Source organism: Phaseolus vulgaris, chromosome 4 (genome assembly GCF_000499845.2).
Source record: "Phaseolus vulgaris cultivar G19833 chromosome 4, P. vulgaris v2.0, whole genome shotgun sequence".
NCBI classification, from domain to species: Eukaryota; Viridiplantae; Streptophyta; class Magnoliopsida; order Fabales; family Fabaceae; genus Phaseolus; species Phaseolus vulgaris.
Genome location: NC_023756.2, coordinates 47540956 through 47560121, shown reverse-complemented (window position 1 = coordinate 47560121; position 19166 = coordinate 47540956). Strand labels below are relative to the sequence as shown.

Sequence of the window (19166 nt, the reverse complement as noted above, 5' to 3'; positions counted from 1 at the left end):
TAAACTTAATTTAATATTATAAAATTATAAGGTGATTATTTTAATTTTTAATTTGAAGTATTTAATTTTCTGTTGCTATTGGCTTCATCAGTGGCCGTCCAAGCCAACGGTTGGTTGGTTGGTTGATTTGAGGATTTTAAGAAATTGAAAATAAAACTGAATACAGTTGTACACATTCCACCAATCAATCTGTGTCAGTCTGGCAGCAGCTTATGAAACAAAAACAAAAAACAAAGCATCATTCATTGGTTGGACCAGGTCTTACTCCATTCTATACTCTACACCCACACTCTGTAACGTGCATCCAATACTCACCCTACACGTGTCTCACATCAACGGCTACTGAGCCTCTCTTCTCTTATATTGCTAGCCAGAGTGTCTTCATCTTTGCCAAGATTCTCACAACCAAACCAATCTTCACTGCTTTTCATTCTTTCTCTCTCTCTCTCTCACTCTCTTCTTCCCTTATAAACCATTCAACCAACCTTACCCTTTCACCTGCAATTGCAATGGAAATGTTCAGGCTTCAGCATTTTTTCATCTCCATTATAGCTCTTGCTTTGGCTTCTCTCCCACCTTCCATCAATGCTCAGCTCCTTCCTCCTGCTCCTGCCCCTACAAGTGATGGTATGCACTCTACCCTCTTTTCAAAAAATCTTATCTTTGCTTCTGATTCTTCTTCTTCTTCTTTTTTCATTTCTACCCTTTTCATTGTTGCTCATGGTGACTCATTGGGTTTTGTGAATTGCAATTGGGTGTGCAGGGATAGCAGTGGACCAAGGAGTTGCCTATGTGCTAATGCTGCTGGCTCTGGTTCTTACTTACATCATTCACTAACCTTTTGAAACCTTTCACCCCATTTATCTATTCACTGTCTTTTCCTTTCAATCATTCTCTATTGTATTTATCTCTTCTCTATTCTTTCAAGGAAATTCCTTTTTGCTGTGTATGTCTCTGATGTCTGCAAATTCCTTTAACCTATTTTTCTGGTTGCACACACCACTCTCCTTCATGAGTCCTGGAGAATCATCAAGTGGGGTTCTTTTGCTTCTTAGGGTCTCTTGCTTCTGAGAGAAGTAGTTCTAATACGCGTGGTCTCCACAAAACAACTTGCTTTCTAAATTCACCTTTTGGTTGCTGAGATTCCAAGGGTTCACCATAAACCCTACTATCTGATAAGGGGAATGGAATGGTTAAATCGAAATGGTTTATTTCATCTCCACACAGTGTAGAATATCTTGATTAAGTGTTTATTTATGAAATAAGAATGTCATAAATTCCAAGGAAATTTTAATTTTAAACTCATAAATTCCAATGATAGTTCGAATTTCAAAATTTGTCAAATGATTTTTTTCATTGTTGGCTTGACACACGTAAAATTGTGTTCAAACATAAAAATATCCTACTTTTACTCAAAAAAACACAAAAGTAAACTTAATTTGGAGTTTACATGTTTACTTTGTTCCACATCCCTAAGAATTAGTTTAAATCAATTTTGTTTTCAAAGAGTTTCTAAACAGTGATCCAGATCATTTTCTAGTTCTTGAATTTCAGCATTTTCCAAAATTCATTGGGATAAAAACCCATAATTTGAACTGGGTGGATTGCAGAAAGAGACCAACACCAGCTACATAAACTAAACGAACAACGTTCACGTAGAAAATCAACAGCAGTACCAGTAACATTCATCATCGTAACAGCTAAGTAAACCAGGGAATTAGTTGAGTTGGGATGTCAATGCAGTATTCAATTTGGTGTCCCTAATTCTGGTAGATACCATCTTAAAACTATTTGGCATTAACCAAACAAGTTGTTCAATATGTATTTATATGAATCTCATTCTAATAATTAGGAGAAACGATTTCAATAAGCCGAAAATGAAGAGTTTAGGTAGACAATGTGAAAGTTTTCAACATAAACACATGTATAGAATATTATTAAGAAAGAATATTATTAAGAAAGAATATTATTAAGAAGTGGATTTAAACTTAATTCAACGGTTGATGATAATGAAAATTTTTTTAACACATTTTTTCAACAGTTTGTACTCAATATTATATACTTTTAAATATTCTAATTTTTAATTGATATGAAATTTTTTTTAACACATTTTTTCAATAGCGAATAGTCTAATAAACTTAATAAATTATGACGAAGATAGATTAAAAAAACTTAATAAATTATGACGAAGATAGATTAAAAAGTATATTTTAAACCCAATTCAAATTTCAAAATCTCCAACACTATTACCATTTTAGGATGACTAAATCTACCTACCTCAAACCTAACCAATCCGTTATCTTCATATTTAAATTTTTGAAATGTAAATAAATTATTTAAATCATTTAAATTATAAAATAATTCAAACTACAAATTTAACAAAAAATATAAGTTTCAACTTTAATTTTTAAAAGCATTTATTATATTTGCACTAATATAGAATTAAGTAATAAAAATTCATTATCTCAAATTCATTAAAACTTCTTGTATGAAAATAAGTAATAAAAATTTCTTTCGCTCAAATGCTGTGACCTTTAAATCAGTTTACTGAACTTTTACGTTGGATTATATTTTTGATTAACCAGATACACAAGTAAAGCTTTGGGTTAACGGGATTATATACGAAAATATAAGCAAAGCCAGAGTGTAATATCATGTCACTTACGTTAAAGTCATGAGCCATTGCTGATAGAAAATAATACAAAGTCATAAACCAGATTCTTATTCCTTATACTTCTCCGTAGCATGTTTAAGATATACATTAATTAATGAAAACCGTGCTAATTTGGGCCGTACAAAATATAAGATAGCTGTAATGGAAAAAGGAGGTTCGAACTCATCCAAAATAAAACTAGTAAGTTTTGCTTTATGAACCACTTTCATGTTCAATTGCCCCCTTATATACATTATCTGGTCTGTTCCATAATTTCACAAAGATAAACAGAAACCTCCATCTTACAATTCTTCACTGAAGCCACCAGTCCTCATGCACAAAAATGCCTGCAAAATTCTGGCTTAACCAAAGCCAGAGGCAAAACCGATAAGAACAGCTTAACGTAAGATTTTCATACTTTTCTCACGAGTTATCTAAGGCAATTTGTATCAAACTAACACAAAATATACATGCAAACAAAACTGAAACTATCGGATGTTCCACTGTGAATAAATGAAGCATACATATCATTTAACTGACATAAATAATAGTTGCACTATAACAAAGTAATGCAAGGATAACAATAGAATTTGATAGTGTTACAGCCAAGATAAAGGACCTGCTCAAAGTGCCATCTCAGCCTGCAAAGCTGCCAATTCATCTTCTTCAGGAGTTGGCTTTGCAGCAACAGGGCGAGTAGGTTGCCGCCCAGCTGGGACATGCACTGGGGCTGCAGGAGTTGTAGTTGCCGGCTGAAGAAGCTGTTCTTCCAACTCAGCACCTTCCAGTTCTTCAAGTTCTGCTTCCAATTCATCCTGAAAGGAAAAGAGATTCAGAATGATCCTCATACACGCATTGGGGGCTCTGTAGCACTACCACTGCTACAATCTAAAGATATAAATATATCCTGTTTGCAACTAATATAGCACAAATAAAATAAACATCAAGAGGATGACCTCGTCAAAATCAGCAGCTGCACCAATTGGAGCTGATAATGCATCCTGAATCATTTTCATGTTCTCAGTCTGTTCATTGATCTCATCCATGGTCTTGTCAACATCATCAATATTCCTGAAAAAGAAAATGATGCAACTCAACAATGTCATAAATCAGAACCAAGCTGAATCGATATTATAAGCCAGGTCATGAAATTGAGACAAAAGAAATACAAGAACATGCTGAAAAGAGTTAAATAACTAAAAAAGTTAAAACATAAATAGGACTCCAAAACGCACGTTGCTTTTTGCATAGCTTTCATAGTAGCAGCTCCAGTTCTTAACGCATCAACAGTTTCTGTGGTGGCTTTAGCCCCTTCCAACATTATCATCTGTAACACAAATTAACATCATAAGATGCTCAACAAACTAAATCATCTTTTGAAATGTTACCATATATAAATTGCTTCCGCACCTGGTCATGAATACGCAATTGGAAATTTCCAAGCTGCTCTATTTGTTGTTCATATAACCTCTTCCGCTTCAGACATTGTATTGCCGCTGCATAAAACAAGAACTCAAATAGCATCTAAGTGAAAGTAGGAGAAAAGAAAGGCACTAAGAAGATACTCTCTAAATCAAGTTTCCATTAGTTTAGCAACCTACCCCTTTTGTTCTTCCCCCTTGTGAACTCCTTGGCCTTTTCAACTTCTGCTGACACCTTTTTAAGGAGCACTTTCTCCTTTTTCTCAAGCATTTCAAGAGTCTACATGATTCAAAGAACAAAACATTCAATTTGGGAGATTCTCTCTAGGTGTAAAATGCTTCCATAAACAAAAGGGTAAAGAGACATATCACAAAATACAACAATAATCCGTGGAACACATGGTCACCCTACCAAGGACGTGACTTTGAATATTTGCAAGAATAAATCTAATGTGATAATTTTGAGGATACTAAACTAAAGACGTTGTTTTCCACAATCATATGAAACCGTTTGCCAAAAGATTTAACCGGGATATGGAACAACTGTTATTAGTTATTCAATACTCACAACATGAAAGCAACTAACACATTTGTGAAGGAAATTTACAACAGACCTAGATAAACATGATGCAGATTAAAGCATGATCTACCTTAAATCAAAGAAAAAAACAAGACTAAAACGACGCGCAAGGAAGGAGATACCATCTTAGTTTAATTATAGTTCAGAACTAGGAAAGCAACAGAGAATGTGAAAACAACTACATATCCTCTCCGATGACTAAGGTTTTCATGAACTTAATAAACTATCTAGTGAAATTTTATTTCAAAAGCCACATCATATGGGAGTAAATACTCCTCAACACACATCACACGAGCAGCCCAACCCATCCGAAACAAAAGCTCTTATGAATTTATCAACTAAATTAGCAACCAGTAATACTTCAAAGAGTTTGTTGATAGTTCATTGCCATGGCGATTGGTGACAACAACTCTGCTTACTGGAGCAAAATAGAACAATAATAATAATACTATAGTTCATTGAAGTCAAAGAAACAAACACAAATAGTAGGATTAACGAGATGTGCAGAGAGCATGGCGTAGCATAGCAACAAAGAAGGGGGAAAAAAGGGACCTCGTTTAACTTGTCCAAAGTGGCAACAGCATTGGTCTCCTGTTTAGGTTTACCAAACATGCGGCTAAACATGATTGCGGTCGATTCAAACTCTACTGCCTCGAAAGCGAAGAAATCCCCGATTCTTCAACCGATCTTCCTGAAACCATGAAAAAAATTTGATGAAAACCGAGTCAAAGCATTTTGATCAATCGTGAGCTGAACGAATGATGAACAAAAAGTGGAACAGAAAACGAACCCTGTTGAAAAAATTGGAAGTTGAAGTGAGAGTGAGAAAGATTAGGGATTAGGGATTGGATCGGAGAAGAGAAGGGAAAGGGAGAAACAGAGAACGGTGGTTTTGGGTTGTCTGAGCTTTGGTTTGCTTAAGCGTGTTGTTTTGATGTCTCTTTTCTTTCATCTTCCAACCAAACAAGGAATTGGAGAAACTTCTTTGTCTTTTCTTCCCCTCCACGTGGCGCGCATTCCTTTTCTTTAACTCGAAGAGAAAAAAAATATATTACATAATTATTTGTGTTTGGAATTGGAATAAAAGTTCACCAACAAATATTATATGCCTATTTATGATCAAAATTATTTATCAGAAGCTATGGAATATATAACACTAACACGAAAGAAAACGATAATATATGAATATAAATATGAAAATACGTATATAAAACACCAAACACAAATTTATATATTATATAATTATAAATTATATAAATTAATAATAAAAATTTATGAATTAAAAAATTATTGTATTTGATTTTTAAATTATGTTATAAATTCAATAAATATTGTTTGAATTCAACGCTTCACCGATATGTAGTGAAGTACAAATATCAGTATTTGATATATGTGTCCGACGTGACACATAGTTTAAAAGACGAATCTGAACCTCGTAACTTTATTTCAATTAAGATTGCATGTTAAGTCTAAGCATTTCTCAAGATTGAAAATTCTGATGTTTGGTGTGTTATTATAAAAAAAATTACTTAAAGTAGTATTTTTTTAATGTATATGACAAATGTTTAATGTTATGAAAATAAATTTTTAAACTATATAATATTGAAAAGTCAACATAAATAAACATTTTTATAACAACTACTTTAAATTATAATTAATTATTTTTAATTATTGATGATTATTAGAATAATAATGAACAAATTGTCAAACAAATATGAAAGAAAACGAGTTAAAGAGGAAGAAGATGTTGAAAGAGAGAGTCAATTAAACGGACTACGTTGTTTTACTTGAAGTTTGACAGAATAATAAATCAAGATATTTTATATATATTAGTCCGTTGCTGATTTTTTTTTGTATAAAAAACCTAAAAGTTAATAAAGATAAAAATAAAAAATAATAATTTTAGACTGTTAAAATATATTTTTTGGCTAATTAGTGAAGGTAATTGTGAAATCCACTTGTAAACAACTTAAAGGATTAGAGTATTTAAAATGTTAAGAGAGTAAAAGATACGAAGAGAATGAGAATCACCTTCTATAAATGATAAATGAGAAATCTCAATGAAATTTAAGTCAATATTTTTTTTTATCAAAAAAAATAAATAAAATAAAATAAAATGAGACACTTACTCTCAATTTTTATAAAAACCTTAGTGTTTCCTATTAAATTTAAGTCAATATACTCATATATTATAAATTAAAATATACTAATAAAGAATAAAGAAAGAGATTTTGTTACTCTGTCAGTTGAACCATATAACAATTCTATCTCACTATTTAAAATCAAGAAAAAGCATAAATTTAGATAGATTGAAAAAATAGTTTTTTAAAGTGTAATATGTTACATGTAACTTTAAATATGTTAAGAATTATAATAGTTAGAATGTTTTACATTATTTATTCAATTATACTTTAAATTTAAAACCATATTGCGAAAATAAAATAAATAATATTTTAACAAGTGGGCATAAAGAACAACAACAAATTATTTAACCCGAATTATTTTATTAAATAGTCGAATTATTTTATTAGACAATTGTTTCTTCACTTAATAGGTTATCCGAATCTATGTAGTACGAATACGGACACTGACACGATACAGACATACATATAATCTTTAAAATGTAAGACACGAGAATACAGATTTATATATTATATAATTTTGAATTATATAAATTGAAATAAATATTTATATGTACAAAAGTATGTTTCAGATTTTTTGGAAGCAGAAAAATATTTTTCATGACTAGTTCAATATATAATTTTACTTATTTTTATAATCAATAAAAATTTATACAATAAATTTAAATTTCTAAAAAATTATTGTATTTTTACCTTTTAAAATTAACAAATATTTTTTGAATTAACACTTCACCGATAAGTGTCCAACACGGATACGCCCATTTAAGATAAGTGTCCAAACTTCATATTCGAATACTCCATTGAATTGTCCTTAAAAAATAATTCTAAATTTTACAATTTTTTAGATTTAAAAATACTTTTCAAATTTTACAATCTAGAATATTTTTAAAAAAAAATTTCATTACATATTACAAAATTAGGAAGATATTCTTGAATCTGAAAATTACTTTCTGAAAATTATCTCCATCATGCTCCTTCCCATCTCTCTCCCAACGACCATAACTGTCAAAACGAAGACAGCAGCCACCTCCACTCCCAGAACCACAAATACCCACAAACACAGAACAACACCATTCAATTCAACCCTAAAATCCCTCTGCAAATGGGGCAATTTAGACGAAGCTCTTCGCCTAATCGAATCATCAAAGCCCACAGTCATTGAAAAAGAAGAAGAAGAAGAAGGTGTCTCTCTCTTCCTCCACACTTGCATCTCCAGAAGGTCCTTGGAACATGGCCGAAAACTCCACTTGCACTTACTTCGTTCTCAAAACAGAGTCTTGGAGAACCCCACGTTGAAGAGCAAGCTCATCACTCTGTACTCTGTCTGCGGCAGAGTCGACGAGGCTCGCCGCGTGTTCCGAATTGGCCATGAGACCCCGCCGGAGCCTGTGTGGGTAGCTTTGGCTATTGGGTATTCGAGAAACGGGTTTTCCCATGAAGCTTTGCTTCTTTACCGTGACATGTTGACACGGTGCTCCAAGCCTGGGAATTTCGCGTTTTCAATGGCCCTCAAGGCGAGTTCCGATTCGGGTAATGCACTGGTTGGCAGAGCAATCCATGCCCAGATTGTGAAGCATGACGTTGGAGAAGCAGACCAAGTGGTGAACAACGCGCTTTTGGGGTTTTATGTGGAAATTGGATGCTTTGACGAGGTCTTAAAGATGTTTGAGGTAATGCCTCAACGAAACGTGGTGTCTTGGAACAGTTTAATTGCTGGTTTAGCTGCACAAGATAGAGTGTCAGAGACGCTTGGTGCTTTTAGAGTTATGCAGGGAGAAAGAATGGGGTTCAGTTGGATTACCCTTACAACTGTTTTGCCAATGTGTGCTCAGTTTACTGCACTTCATAGTGGGAAGGAGATACATGGACAGATTCTGAAGTCTAGGAAGAATGCTGATGTGCCTTTGCTAAACTCGTTGATGGATATGTATGCCAAATGTGGGGAAATTGGTTATTGTGAAAAAGTGTTTGACAGAATGCGCAGCAGGGATTTGACATCATGGAATACAATGCTGGCTGGATATTCAACCAATGGTCAAATAAATGAAGCCTTGGCTTTATTTGATGAAATGATAAGGTCATGCATCAAACCAGATGGGATTACCTTTGTTGCCTTGCTTTCGGGCTGTAGCCATTCAGGACTCACCAGTGAGGGGCAAAGATTGTTTACTATGATGCAGGATTTTGGGGTGCAACCATCTCTAGAGCATTATGCTTGTTTGGTGGACATATTGGGTAGGTCAGGGAAACTCGACGAGGCATTAACTGTGGCAGAGAACATTCCAATGAGACCAAGTGGCAGCATTTGGGGGTCTTTGCTTAACTCGTGCCGACTTCATGGAAATGTTCCTCTAGCTGAAATAGTCGCGGAGCGACTGTTTGAGATTGAACCTAACAATCCTGGAAATTATGTGATGCTTTCAAATATATATGCAAATGCAGGGATGTGGGAAGATGTGAAGAGAGTTAGGGAAATGATGGCCATGACCGGAATCAAGAAAGATGCAGGGTGTAGTTGGATACAAATAAAGCATAAGATTCATATATTTGTAGCTGGGGGGAGCACTGATTTTCGTTGTTCTGCTGAGTATACTAAAATTTGGAACGAGTTGTCAACTGCTATTAAGGACTTGGGATATGTACCTAACACGAGTGTTGTTCTCCATGATATAAATGAAGACATGAAAGCAACATGGGTCTGTGAGCACAGTGAGCGTCTTGCAGCTGTATCTGCCCTCATTCACACTGGCGCTGGAATGCCAATTAGGATCACCAAGAATCTTCGGGTTTGTGTTGATTGTCATTCCTGGATGAAGGCTGTTTCAGAAGTGACAAGGAGACTAATTGTAGTAAGAGATACAAACCGGTTCCACCATTTTGAAAATGGCACCTGTTCTTGTAAAGATTACTGGTGAAGAACACCAAGATGAATAACTATTTGTTACTATCCATTTCTTGCTTTTGTCAGCATTGGGGTTTTAGAAGTAACTACTTTATACTATTTGTATATGGAAAATGCTCAGAAATTTCGGTTAAACATTAAAACAAAAATCTGCATAGACTCAAAAGTAAACAGAAGTGAAAAGTTTTAACTCATCCATTAATTACAGAAGCTTCGATGATGAGCTGATATCAGAATTACAACTACCAATAACAGCGGGCCTAAAACAGCTTGTTTGCTTAGTATGTATAAATGCATTCAAAAAGACGGTTTCAAAAATACTCAAATCGAAAAAAACAAACAAACGTATAACCTCCTCATTACATATTTTTCCATGGCGATTCTTTAATACCCTAGTTATAAAAACTATTCAATTTCTACCCGATTACCAAGATATAACGAATGAGGGCCAAAACCAATGTTTCCAATAGCCTGACGAAAAGACTGACAACAGATGCAAAAACTAAATTGATATTATCAAACCACATTACGTCTCAACAAAATTCGAAGTAACCCAACAAAATTAGGAGTAATTTGATAATCTAGAAAAAACAAGACTGAATTGAGGAAACAAAAAAACTACATATATGTCTCCGGTTTCAAACAGAAATAAATCAATCTTCGTCATCAATAACCTTAGTGCCCAATCCTTTGATCTCTTCCTTAGGGATTTCAACGACAGTGACAAGGGAGTACAGCTCTTCCTTGGCATCTTCGTCATCATTCCTCTTACGAGCAATTCTTACCCTAATTCTCCTTGGAACACTCCTGATTCCCTGACTCCAGACGAACTTGTTCAGCTTCACATCAACCCTCACATCATTGGTTCCCATAGCCTTCTGAGCAAACTTCCTGATCTCCTTAATCGCTTTAGGAGCCTTCTTCTTAAATGTGCTATTTTACACAATCAAAAACAAAAACTAAGACTACTGATCTCAAACTAAGACATAATAGAAATCAAAAGACACAAGTTACAGTAAACGAAAATCATTATGCACTGCTTCATTAATATTAATATCAAAATGAAAAGCACAAATTTTAATTCCATCTCATGCTAGATCTCAAAAATATAATACCTAATGTCTATCATTCGACAACTACGAAAATCTCAGATCCATAAAACGCGTACAACACTCAACTTATATGAAGCATTGGTCAAAAACGATAAACTTACTTAAGGTGTCTATTGAAGTGTGAAGTATGTTGCTAGTTCAATTTGATACATAGAAATTAAAAATTGCAGAGAAAACACAGCAAAAAGAAGGTGAATTATTTACCAGCCATGGAGGCGCTTGTGGAGGTTAATGGTGTACTCTCTGGTAACCACCTCCTCCTTCCTTCCTTTCGCCTTCTCCACCATTTTCAACCACCGATTACTCTCTTACCTGAACAAAACAATAAGAAGTTCACGTCACACCGTGGAAACAAACTTAACAGTTTGAGATTCCCGAGATAGCGAGGAGATATACCTTAGGGTTTGGGAAGGGTTTCGGCAGCGTCCAACACTCAACAGAAAACGAAGAAGGTGACTCCTCAAATATATCATAACCCTAACCCTAATGGGCTTGGGCTTGCGATGCGCTATATTTAAAAGACCTCAAAAAAGTAAACGACTGCACTGCATTCCTGTGCCACCCTATAAGTTTTTATTCCAAAAATACCCTTCTTCGATATTTCGGATTACATAATCCTTTTTTTAATTTATAATTAGCTTCCAGATTATATAATCCAGAAACCTTTTCTGATTAGCTTCCAGATTACATAATTTAAAAGTTTTTTCTATGCATGAAACTATCTTTCAAATAATGTAATTCAAAAGTTTTTCCTATACATGAGATTAGCTTATGGATTATGTAATCCAGAAGTATTTTTTTTTTTCAGATGCGTGATTATTTTTTGGATTACATAATCCAAAAGTCTTTTTTGGATATGAGATTAGCTTACAGATTATGTAATTTGAAATTCTTTTTCTAAATACGTTATTAGCTTCTAGATTACATAATCTAAAAGTCTTTTCTGAACATATTAGTTTCCAGATTATGTAATCTGAAATATATTCAAATTACATAATCCATAAGCTTATCTTAAATTCAAAAAAGACTTTCAAATTTTATAAACCTAAAGAACACTTTCGGATCGAAAAACATATTCCGAATTATGTACGGGGTGGCACAAAAAGGATAAAAAGATATTTTTGTATTAAATATGGGAGTGAAACAAGAAGGTATGGAGGTGCAAGAAGAAACGGTCAAAGTAAACGGGTCAATTAAAGGCCCAAAAAGAAGCAAACGGGTGAATTAAAGGCCCAATAAAAACACGGGTTAAACATTTTAAACTACACCGTCTCTGTTGCGTTGCGCGCAGAGGAGAGAGAGAGAGAGAGGAGAGAGAGAATAATGGAAGAAACAAAGAGAAAGGAAGAAGAAGTGCTAGCATCAGCTCACTCCACGGTGTTCAAAGAATCAGAAAGCCTTGATGGAAAGTGTGCTAAGATTGAAGGCTATGATTTCAACCATGGCGTTAACTATCCGCTGCTACTCAGGTCCATGGCCACCACTGGCTTTCAGGCTTCGAATCTCGGTGATGCCATCCAAGTAGTTAATCAAATGGTTTGTTTTTGTCTAACCCCATTTCTTCATTTAGCTGAATCTGTGCTTTTTCGCTTATAAAGTTGTGATTTTTGGGCTGAAGCTAGATTGGAGGCTAGTTGATGAAGCCGTGACTGAGGATTGCAGTGACCATGAGAGGGACTTGGAGTACCGAAAATCTGTGACTTCTAAAGTGTTTCTGGGTTTCACTTCTAATCTTATTTCCTCTGGTGTTAGAGACATTGTTCGGTTTCTTCTTCAGCATCGCATGGTGAGTTACTTTCCCTTGTTCAAATGCCAGTTCAAGCCTTTGCAATGTATTCCTCAATGTTTCTGATACAATCATGATCAAACAGTAAATTGAAGTCAAGTTGGTAAATTTTTATTTGTTTTGCAATGTTCAGGTTGATGTAGTTGTTACAACTACAGGTGGCATTGAAGAAGATCTTATAAAGTGCCTTGCACCAACATTTTCAGGAGATTTCTCTCTGCCTGGAGCGTATCTACGCTCGAAAGGGTTGAATCGGATTGGTAATTTGTTGGTCCCTAATGATAACTATTGCAAATTTGAGGACTGGATTATTCCTATTTTCGATCAGATGTTAAAGGAACAAAATACTGAGGTATTTTATTGTTTGACTTATCTGTTCAATGCAATGTAAAATTATGTGGTTTGGTTTTTGTTGAACTCCTGCTGTCACTTTTATTACTCATACTTTTGTGTTTGTATTTAGTACTATTTGTTATTCATGTTTAGTTTGTGCTAAACTAAAATCAAACCCCATAATTCATGTTTAGTTTGTATTTTGTTCTATGATCAAACTAACTAAACTATGATTTTATGCATGGTTGGATGAAAAACCTTCTACAAAGCAGGTTCTTTTTAAGTTTTCACTTGTGATTTTTTTCTTGGTGCCTTTTCTGTTCGGCAGAATGTGTTGTGGACACCATCTAAGTTAATAGCTCGGTTGGGAAAAGAAATAAACAACGAAAGCTCTTACCTTTACTGGGCGTACAAGGCAAGTATGACACCAAATTTTAATGGATCATGCTACTCCCTCTACTCTGTTTCTGATTTGAATCTTTTTCCTAGTTTCTTTCTCGTAATTAGACTGTTCTTGTCCATGTTTTCTAGAACAACATTCCAGTTTTCTGTCCTGGCTTAACTGATGGCTCATTGGGGGATATGCTGTACTTCCATTCCTTCCGCAATCCTGGTCTGATTGTGGACATAGTGCAAGGTTTTTTCCACACTCTTTCTGCTTTTTACTGCATATTTTGAAAAATCTGGGAACCATCACTGAAATAGTTAGCAATACAACAGATATAAGGGCAATGAATGGTGAAGCTGTTCATGCAAATCCCAGGAAGACGGGAATGATCATTTTAGGAGGTGGCCTTCCAAAACATCACATTTGCAATGCCAATATGATGCGCAATGGAGCAGACTATGCTGTTTTTATCAATACTGCACAAGAATATGATGGTAGTGATTCTGGAGCTCGTCCTGATGAGGCTGTTTCGTGGGGGAAAATCCGTGGATCTGCTAAAACTGTCAAGGTACATCCTATGCATACTTTCTCAGCATGTTTAAGTTTTTAATTTTGTCATGCATACTCTCATACTTCCTTTGCATGTTTTTGTCAATGTCATGCATTTTCTCATAATTTCCTTTTCATCTGTTTTTACTTTGTTGAACAATTTCCTTTTGAAACGGGTATACCATCTGTGTTAAGCAGTTGAATATGCATTGGTTTCTATTTATATTACATGAACTTGTAACCTTTATCATAATGCCAGCACTTAATAGATATTTAATTACTCAAACACTCTACTAATACGCATGAAAAAACTAGGGTACCAAACAACCATCATTACTATATCCACTAAATGTCTTCTTATACATTAAAACAGGTGCACTGTGATGCGACAATAGCATTCCCTCTGCTGGTTGCTGAAACGTTTGCTTCCAGAGTTAAACCTCACCATTGATGGAGGCTAAACACGAATTTGTTGTAAAGTTTGATTTAGTTGTGTTGTGATTTGATGATCTTGACGTTTGAGTTCGCTGTGGGTGCTTAACATGGCAATCATTTTATTCTTCTGCTGTACGTGGCAGAGGACATCATTCCAAAATAATCCACTGATCCTGGCATTGTGGAAGTCGGGAACTGTAGATGTAGTCATAATTTTTCATTGGAGATGATTGTACAAACTAATCTTATGAGTGCTGATAGTTGACAACCCTGCATCAAATTAACTGAAAAGAGAAATGATATTTTGTTGAAATGGAACAATTTTGAAATTTTATTGGTTAAATCACAGTTGTAAACTGATATCTTATCACTGTGCAATTGTCAGACTAACATTCTCCTGCCTTTATTTCTAAATTAGAGTGAGATTTAAACTGCTTTTATTTCTAAATTGGAGTGAGATTTAAACTTTTACTGATTGATGTAATTTACTTAATAAAGTTTCTTTAAATTGGTAGCCAAACATTTTCTTTGTAAGCAGCTTATGTGATTTTATGATTTGTGGATTTTAAGAATCACAATATGAACTTATATATTGAATGGACTGTAATCTCATCATGAAATGTGCCATATGATTGTGCAAGTCCTAATAGCCATGATGGATCAACTTACATTTTTAACACTTATTATCAGCGTATTAGAAAGTACATAATTTGTAAGTTTTACTTTATATTTAATAAGTTTTACTTGTGATTTAATAATATTAAGTAAATCCTAACTAACAATAAAGATTGTGTTGTTCACAGTAGTTTTTGATCTGGCATTCAGGTGATTAATGATAGAATGAATCCAAAATTTCCAAAACTGGCATAATTAACAGCTGCAAGCCTTTGAACAACTTTTCCATGTTATTTTAAATGAAAAAAACAACTAACTGATAGAAATTTATCATGAAACCATTCATTAGGAGCACAAAATGTGATTTTATTGAGGTAACTGCTGAAAATATATAGTAGCAGTGCATGTAACACTGATTACATATGAGCAAACAAGTAACAAAACTCAAGCAACACGCCTACAAATATTGAGACCATCGCCAACAGAAGTAAGGGAAAATTCAACTCGAGAATCGTTTGTGATTGTTTTGTTGAATTCAATTGCTGCATTCCTCCCTGATCTGGTGTGTGGTGGAACTTTTTCTTCAGGCCAGGAAACACGTCCTCCCCACAGAGTATTGTCATATACAAGTAAACCACCAATTTTGATCAGTTTTATAAGCCTCTCATGGTAGTTAAGATAGTTCTCTTTGTCAGCATCAATGAAAGCAAAGTCAAAAGATCCTTCATTTGCAGGCTGCACCCAAACATCCAAATATGTTTTTAGAGAAAAGAGTAAACATTCACATAGTCTTAGAATCTCATGTTTCAGTTTAACTAAATCTTAAAAACTTAAATCTATTTCACTAGTCACACTGAAAAGCAGACAAATTATTAAACTTGAAATATGTGAGAAGAAACATGTGCAAAGGTAGATATATTAGACTTGAAATAAAGTGAGAAGGAACAACAAGTGATTTGATAGAATTAATAACAAGAATTAGAATAAGATGTGGTATTATGTTAGAATCTTGGTTATATCTAACTCAATTTCAAAAACTAGTTCATGAAGTGAGAATTGTGCTAGTATATATATTAGTAGACTTTAATTCTAACTTAATCTCATTAAATCGACTAATAAGATGAGTTAGACTTAAAGTTCATTTCTTAACATGGTATCAGAATCATTTAAAGTTTATCCTAGCGAAAATTTGTTGGACTTATTGTGTTACCCGCTATCCGGTCGTTATCGAACCACCAATAACATATATTTCCACGCACGAGTTTGTAGTCTCGGCATGAGAAGTGTGTTGGAGATTCCACATCGACTAGAGATTAGGATATTTTACTCTTCAGAAGTAGATGCAAACCTCATTTTATAAGTCGGTTTTATGAGGTTGAATTAAACTTAAAGTTCACTTCGTAACACAATCTGGTAATAAATTTCTTTCTTCCTTCAATTCTTGAATTCTTGATAATATATACACTTATTTTGTCTATATTTATTATGAACTTGAGTTTTTCAACATACAAAAAGAAGCAAGCTTACATCTTCAAGTAGTTTATCCAAAATTGGTAGAGCAGCAGACTCTATGAAATCAATCTTGTGCTCAACTCCAGCCTTTTTTATGACTGGTAATCCAATGTCATAAGCTTTCCTGTCAATATCTATGGCCGTAATCTGCAACAGCAAATTATTTTTTAGTACAAATTATAATGAAGACATGCACAGAAATTTAAGCATGCAAACCTTTCCATCATGAGGAATGTTGAGTGCTGTGAGGAGAAGGGAGTAACCAGTAAACACTCCCACTTCAATGGTCTTTTTGGGATTCAACAACTTCAAAAGTAAGGCCATTAGCTGACCTGCATCAGGTGAAGTAGCAATGAAGCCCCTGAATGAATGTTGAAAAACAAGTTGAAGAATTTTCAGTTTCTAGTTTCAGCCTCAGATCAAATAGGTAAGTTTTACAGTAATAGACAGAAGAATTACCAAGGTTGACTACTATTGATTTCCCTCAGCTCTTTCAGGGGCTCAGGTTCTCTAGGGTAAACAGCTGTTTCCAGTATATACTGCCACACCAGAAAGGAGTAACAAGTGATCAATGAGTTTTCATTTCATAAATCAAGATGTATAAGTGTGTGTGTTTGAACACACCATGAGTGAAAACACAAAATTTGCGAGTTTGTATACAAACCTTGCTTAAGTCCTCGCTTTGTAATATGACTGGATTGCGATAAATTGATGGATCCTTGATCTTTACCATTTCTCTGCAATCCACCAAAACCAACAACCAACACCATAAGGGGTAGGGTCCTTCAAAGGGAAAGAGAAATGATCTCCCAGATGCATGTTATCAAGTTCTTTCTAAGAAAACATATTCTATTGCATTGCGTTTTTTCCACCACTCAATGAAAAGAAAATATTACCGGTAGAGTCGACTAAGAGACTGACCAAAACCATCACATCTAAATGGGATTAATGAGACTAATTAATGATCAAGCACTAGGTAATACGTTCTTAATTACGACCCAAATCTTTAATCCGATCCAATAATTAAGAGTTCATGATAATCATATAAATAAGCACAAATTCTAAGAATCAGGTACATCACTCAGTATTAATAGCACTGAGCACTAAATACCGAAACCTTATTTGAACTCGAAGTGCCTTTTGCAGGTACCATCCAAGCCCAAAGTTCATAGAGACGAGGAGTGGAGAAGCAAGGGAAGTGTGAGGAGATCATTCAAGTGGAAGGAAGGAGAGATTGACCGACCGACTGAAAAGAAAGACAATCGTTTTCTTGATTTCAACAAGAAGGGAGGAGAGATAGACAGATCGACCTAGAAGAAATATAATTGTTCTCTTGATTCCAACCCGTTCAAGAACAACTAGTTTTCTTGTTACTTTAATGAACAGAGAGAAAATGTAAACTATTGAACTCTAGCGTGAAAAGGACTTCGATTATAATATAAAATTACAAGTTCCTTTTGAAAAGGATGCAGTTCTGTATGGACTTTGTAGGAGTGATGAACCTGAAGAGTTCCTAGAATTAGGCATGCTTGGGACAAAAGAACACATTGAAGAGAGATATAAACCTGAATTTTTCCATTCTGATGATAACTTGAACGAGCTTAGAATGGATCTGGGAGAAAGTTTGTTGTTGAAGCTTAACTCTGAACACAGCAATTAATGGTTGAAGCCATTTCACCACACTTATGTAGTGATGCAATGAGATGTATTCTTTGGTCAATACTATGTTGTATTAACTGTCAAAGGTGGCGGCTTATAAAACTATGCACTAAAAAAAAAACACTTTCAGACTTTATATTATACTATATATTATCACAAAATAAAACAAATATTTATTATTAGTACAAAGATTTGTTTCGATGTGCGTAAGATTTCTCCACTAATAGATTATGTCCCATACTTTAGCATTTCCTATATTTAAGTTAATAATCGTTGTTAAAATTATTGGTTGAACTATAGCTTAGAAATCAAACTAGAATAAAAAAGTTAGAAATAGTTGTATTGGTCCATTAGGAACAACTTTTTTCTTAATTTTGACTTGCTAGTTTTTGAAATTATTTTTTAATTCTGTAAGAAGTCTTTCTCCTTGTTAATTATGTTTATTTCTTTGAATAAGAATATTTTATTAAATTTCCGTTCTTGTAGCATATAATCATTCTTCATGTTGTGTCTTAATGATAGTAACCAATGAATGTACACATGCATCCACTCTAAGCACATAAACTCTATCTTCAATAGTAATTTTTTTGTATTTTGACATTTTATAAGAAAATGATTTTTTTTTTCTAAGACAATCTTTCTCGAACAAATTTCTAGCTCTGTCACTTTTAATTAGAAGAATAAATTTTTAAAAATCTTGATTACAAAATGTAAAAATATGTAAATTTCATGAAAAGAAACACACAAAAATTATCAAAAAAAATCAATAAACTATTCAATTTTAATGATTATAGAAATTAATGAGATAAATTGAAGTGAATAAAAAACAATTCTTCTAGTTGATCTAGGTCTCTATTGCTGAAATCATAAGATCATCTAAAAAAATTGGTCGTCCCATTTTTTATTAAAAGGAAAGGTGCGAAAGTCTATGAATTAAGATTTCTTGTTTTGTTTCTTCCGTGCAATGAATTCGGTGTTCAACTGCCCCTTATGGACTTTAGGCCTTTTTTTTCTTCGGTCCAATCCAAATGCTGCACTCCTTTGACTCAATAGTTCTAGAATCTCCCCCCAAAAAATAGT

General features: G+C 34.0%; 5 protein-coding genes across 6 annotated transcripts; 2 read left to right on the top strand and 3 right to left on the bottom strand.

The window, feature by feature from the left end:
- Window positions 1-2696: 2696 nt before the first annotated feature.
- Window positions 2697-5655, bottom strand: LOC137838151 (vacuolar protein sorting-associated protein 32 homolog 2-like). Its single transcript, XM_068647391.1, has 8 exons — window positions 5445-5655; window positions 5207-5345; window positions 4255-4354; window positions 4064-4149; window positions 3889-3980; window positions 3610-3724; window positions 3273-3468; window positions 2697-3010 (listed from the first exon to the last, which is right to left on the bottom strand). Exons 2-7 carry the CDS (start codon window positions 5276-5278, stop codon window positions 3277-3279), a joined length of 657 nt encoding a protein of 218 aa, XP_068503492.1. The 5' UTR covers window positions 5279-5345; window positions 5445-5655; the 3' UTR covers window positions 2697-3010; window positions 3273-3276.
- A 2039-nt stretch (window positions 5656-7694) lies between these two features.
- On the top strand, window positions 7695-9746 carry LOC137838153 (pentatricopeptide repeat-containing protein At3g14330-like). Its single transcript, XM_068647394.1, has one exon. The coding sequence runs from the start codon at window positions 7764-7766 to the stop codon at window positions 9708-9710; it is 1947 nt and encodes a 648-aa protein (XP_068503495.1). The 5' UTR covers window positions 7695-7763; the 3' UTR covers window positions 9711-9746.
- Window positions 9747-10189: 443 nt separating this feature from the next.
- LOC137838154 (large ribosomal subunit protein eL31) lies at window positions 10190-11327 on the bottom strand. Its single transcript, XM_068647395.1, has 3 exons — window positions 11206-11327; window positions 11014-11121; window positions 10190-10630 (listed from the first exon to the last, which is right to left on the bottom strand). Exons 2-3 carry the CDS (start codon window positions 11094-11096, stop codon window positions 10351-10353), a joined length of 363 nt encoding a protein of 120 aa, XP_068503496.1. The 5' UTR covers window positions 11097-11121; window positions 11206-11327; the 3' UTR covers window positions 10190-10350.
- A 747-nt stretch (window positions 11328-12074) lies between these two features.
- Window positions 12075-14670, top strand: LOC137838149 (deoxyhypusine synthase). Of its 2 annotated transcripts, none has more exons than XM_068647389.1 (7): window positions 12075-12345; window positions 12428-12595; window positions 12729-12947; window positions 13257-13343; window positions 13460-13565; window positions 13649-13884; window positions 14239-14670. In XM_068647389.1, the coding sequence occupies exons 1-7, from the start codon at window positions 12133-12135 to the stop codon at window positions 14314-14316; spliced, it is 1107 nt and encodes a 368-aa protein (XP_068503490.1). In that variant the 5' UTR covers window positions 12075-12132; the 3' UTR covers window positions 14317-14670. The 2 variants fall into 2 exon arrangements, with proteins under 2 accessions (XP_068503490.1, XP_068503491.1); XM_068647390.1 differs by having other exon boundaries at window positions 12079-12345; window positions 12432-12595.
- Window positions 14671-15260: 590 nt separating this feature from the next.
- On the bottom strand, window positions 15261-18139 carry LOC137838148 (probable caffeoyl-CoA O-methyltransferase At4g26220). Its single transcript, XM_068647388.1, has 6 exons — window positions 17993-18139; window positions 17092-17164; window positions 16887-16966; window positions 16644-16788; window positions 16443-16574; window positions 15261-15650 (listed from the first exon to the last, which is right to left on the bottom strand). Exons 1-6 carry the CDS (start codon window positions 18004-18006, stop codon window positions 15360-15362), a joined length of 735 nt encoding a protein of 244 aa, XP_068503489.1. The 5' UTR covers window positions 18007-18139; the 3' UTR covers window positions 15261-15359.
- Between the last annotated feature and the right edge of the window lie 1027 nt (window positions 18140-19166).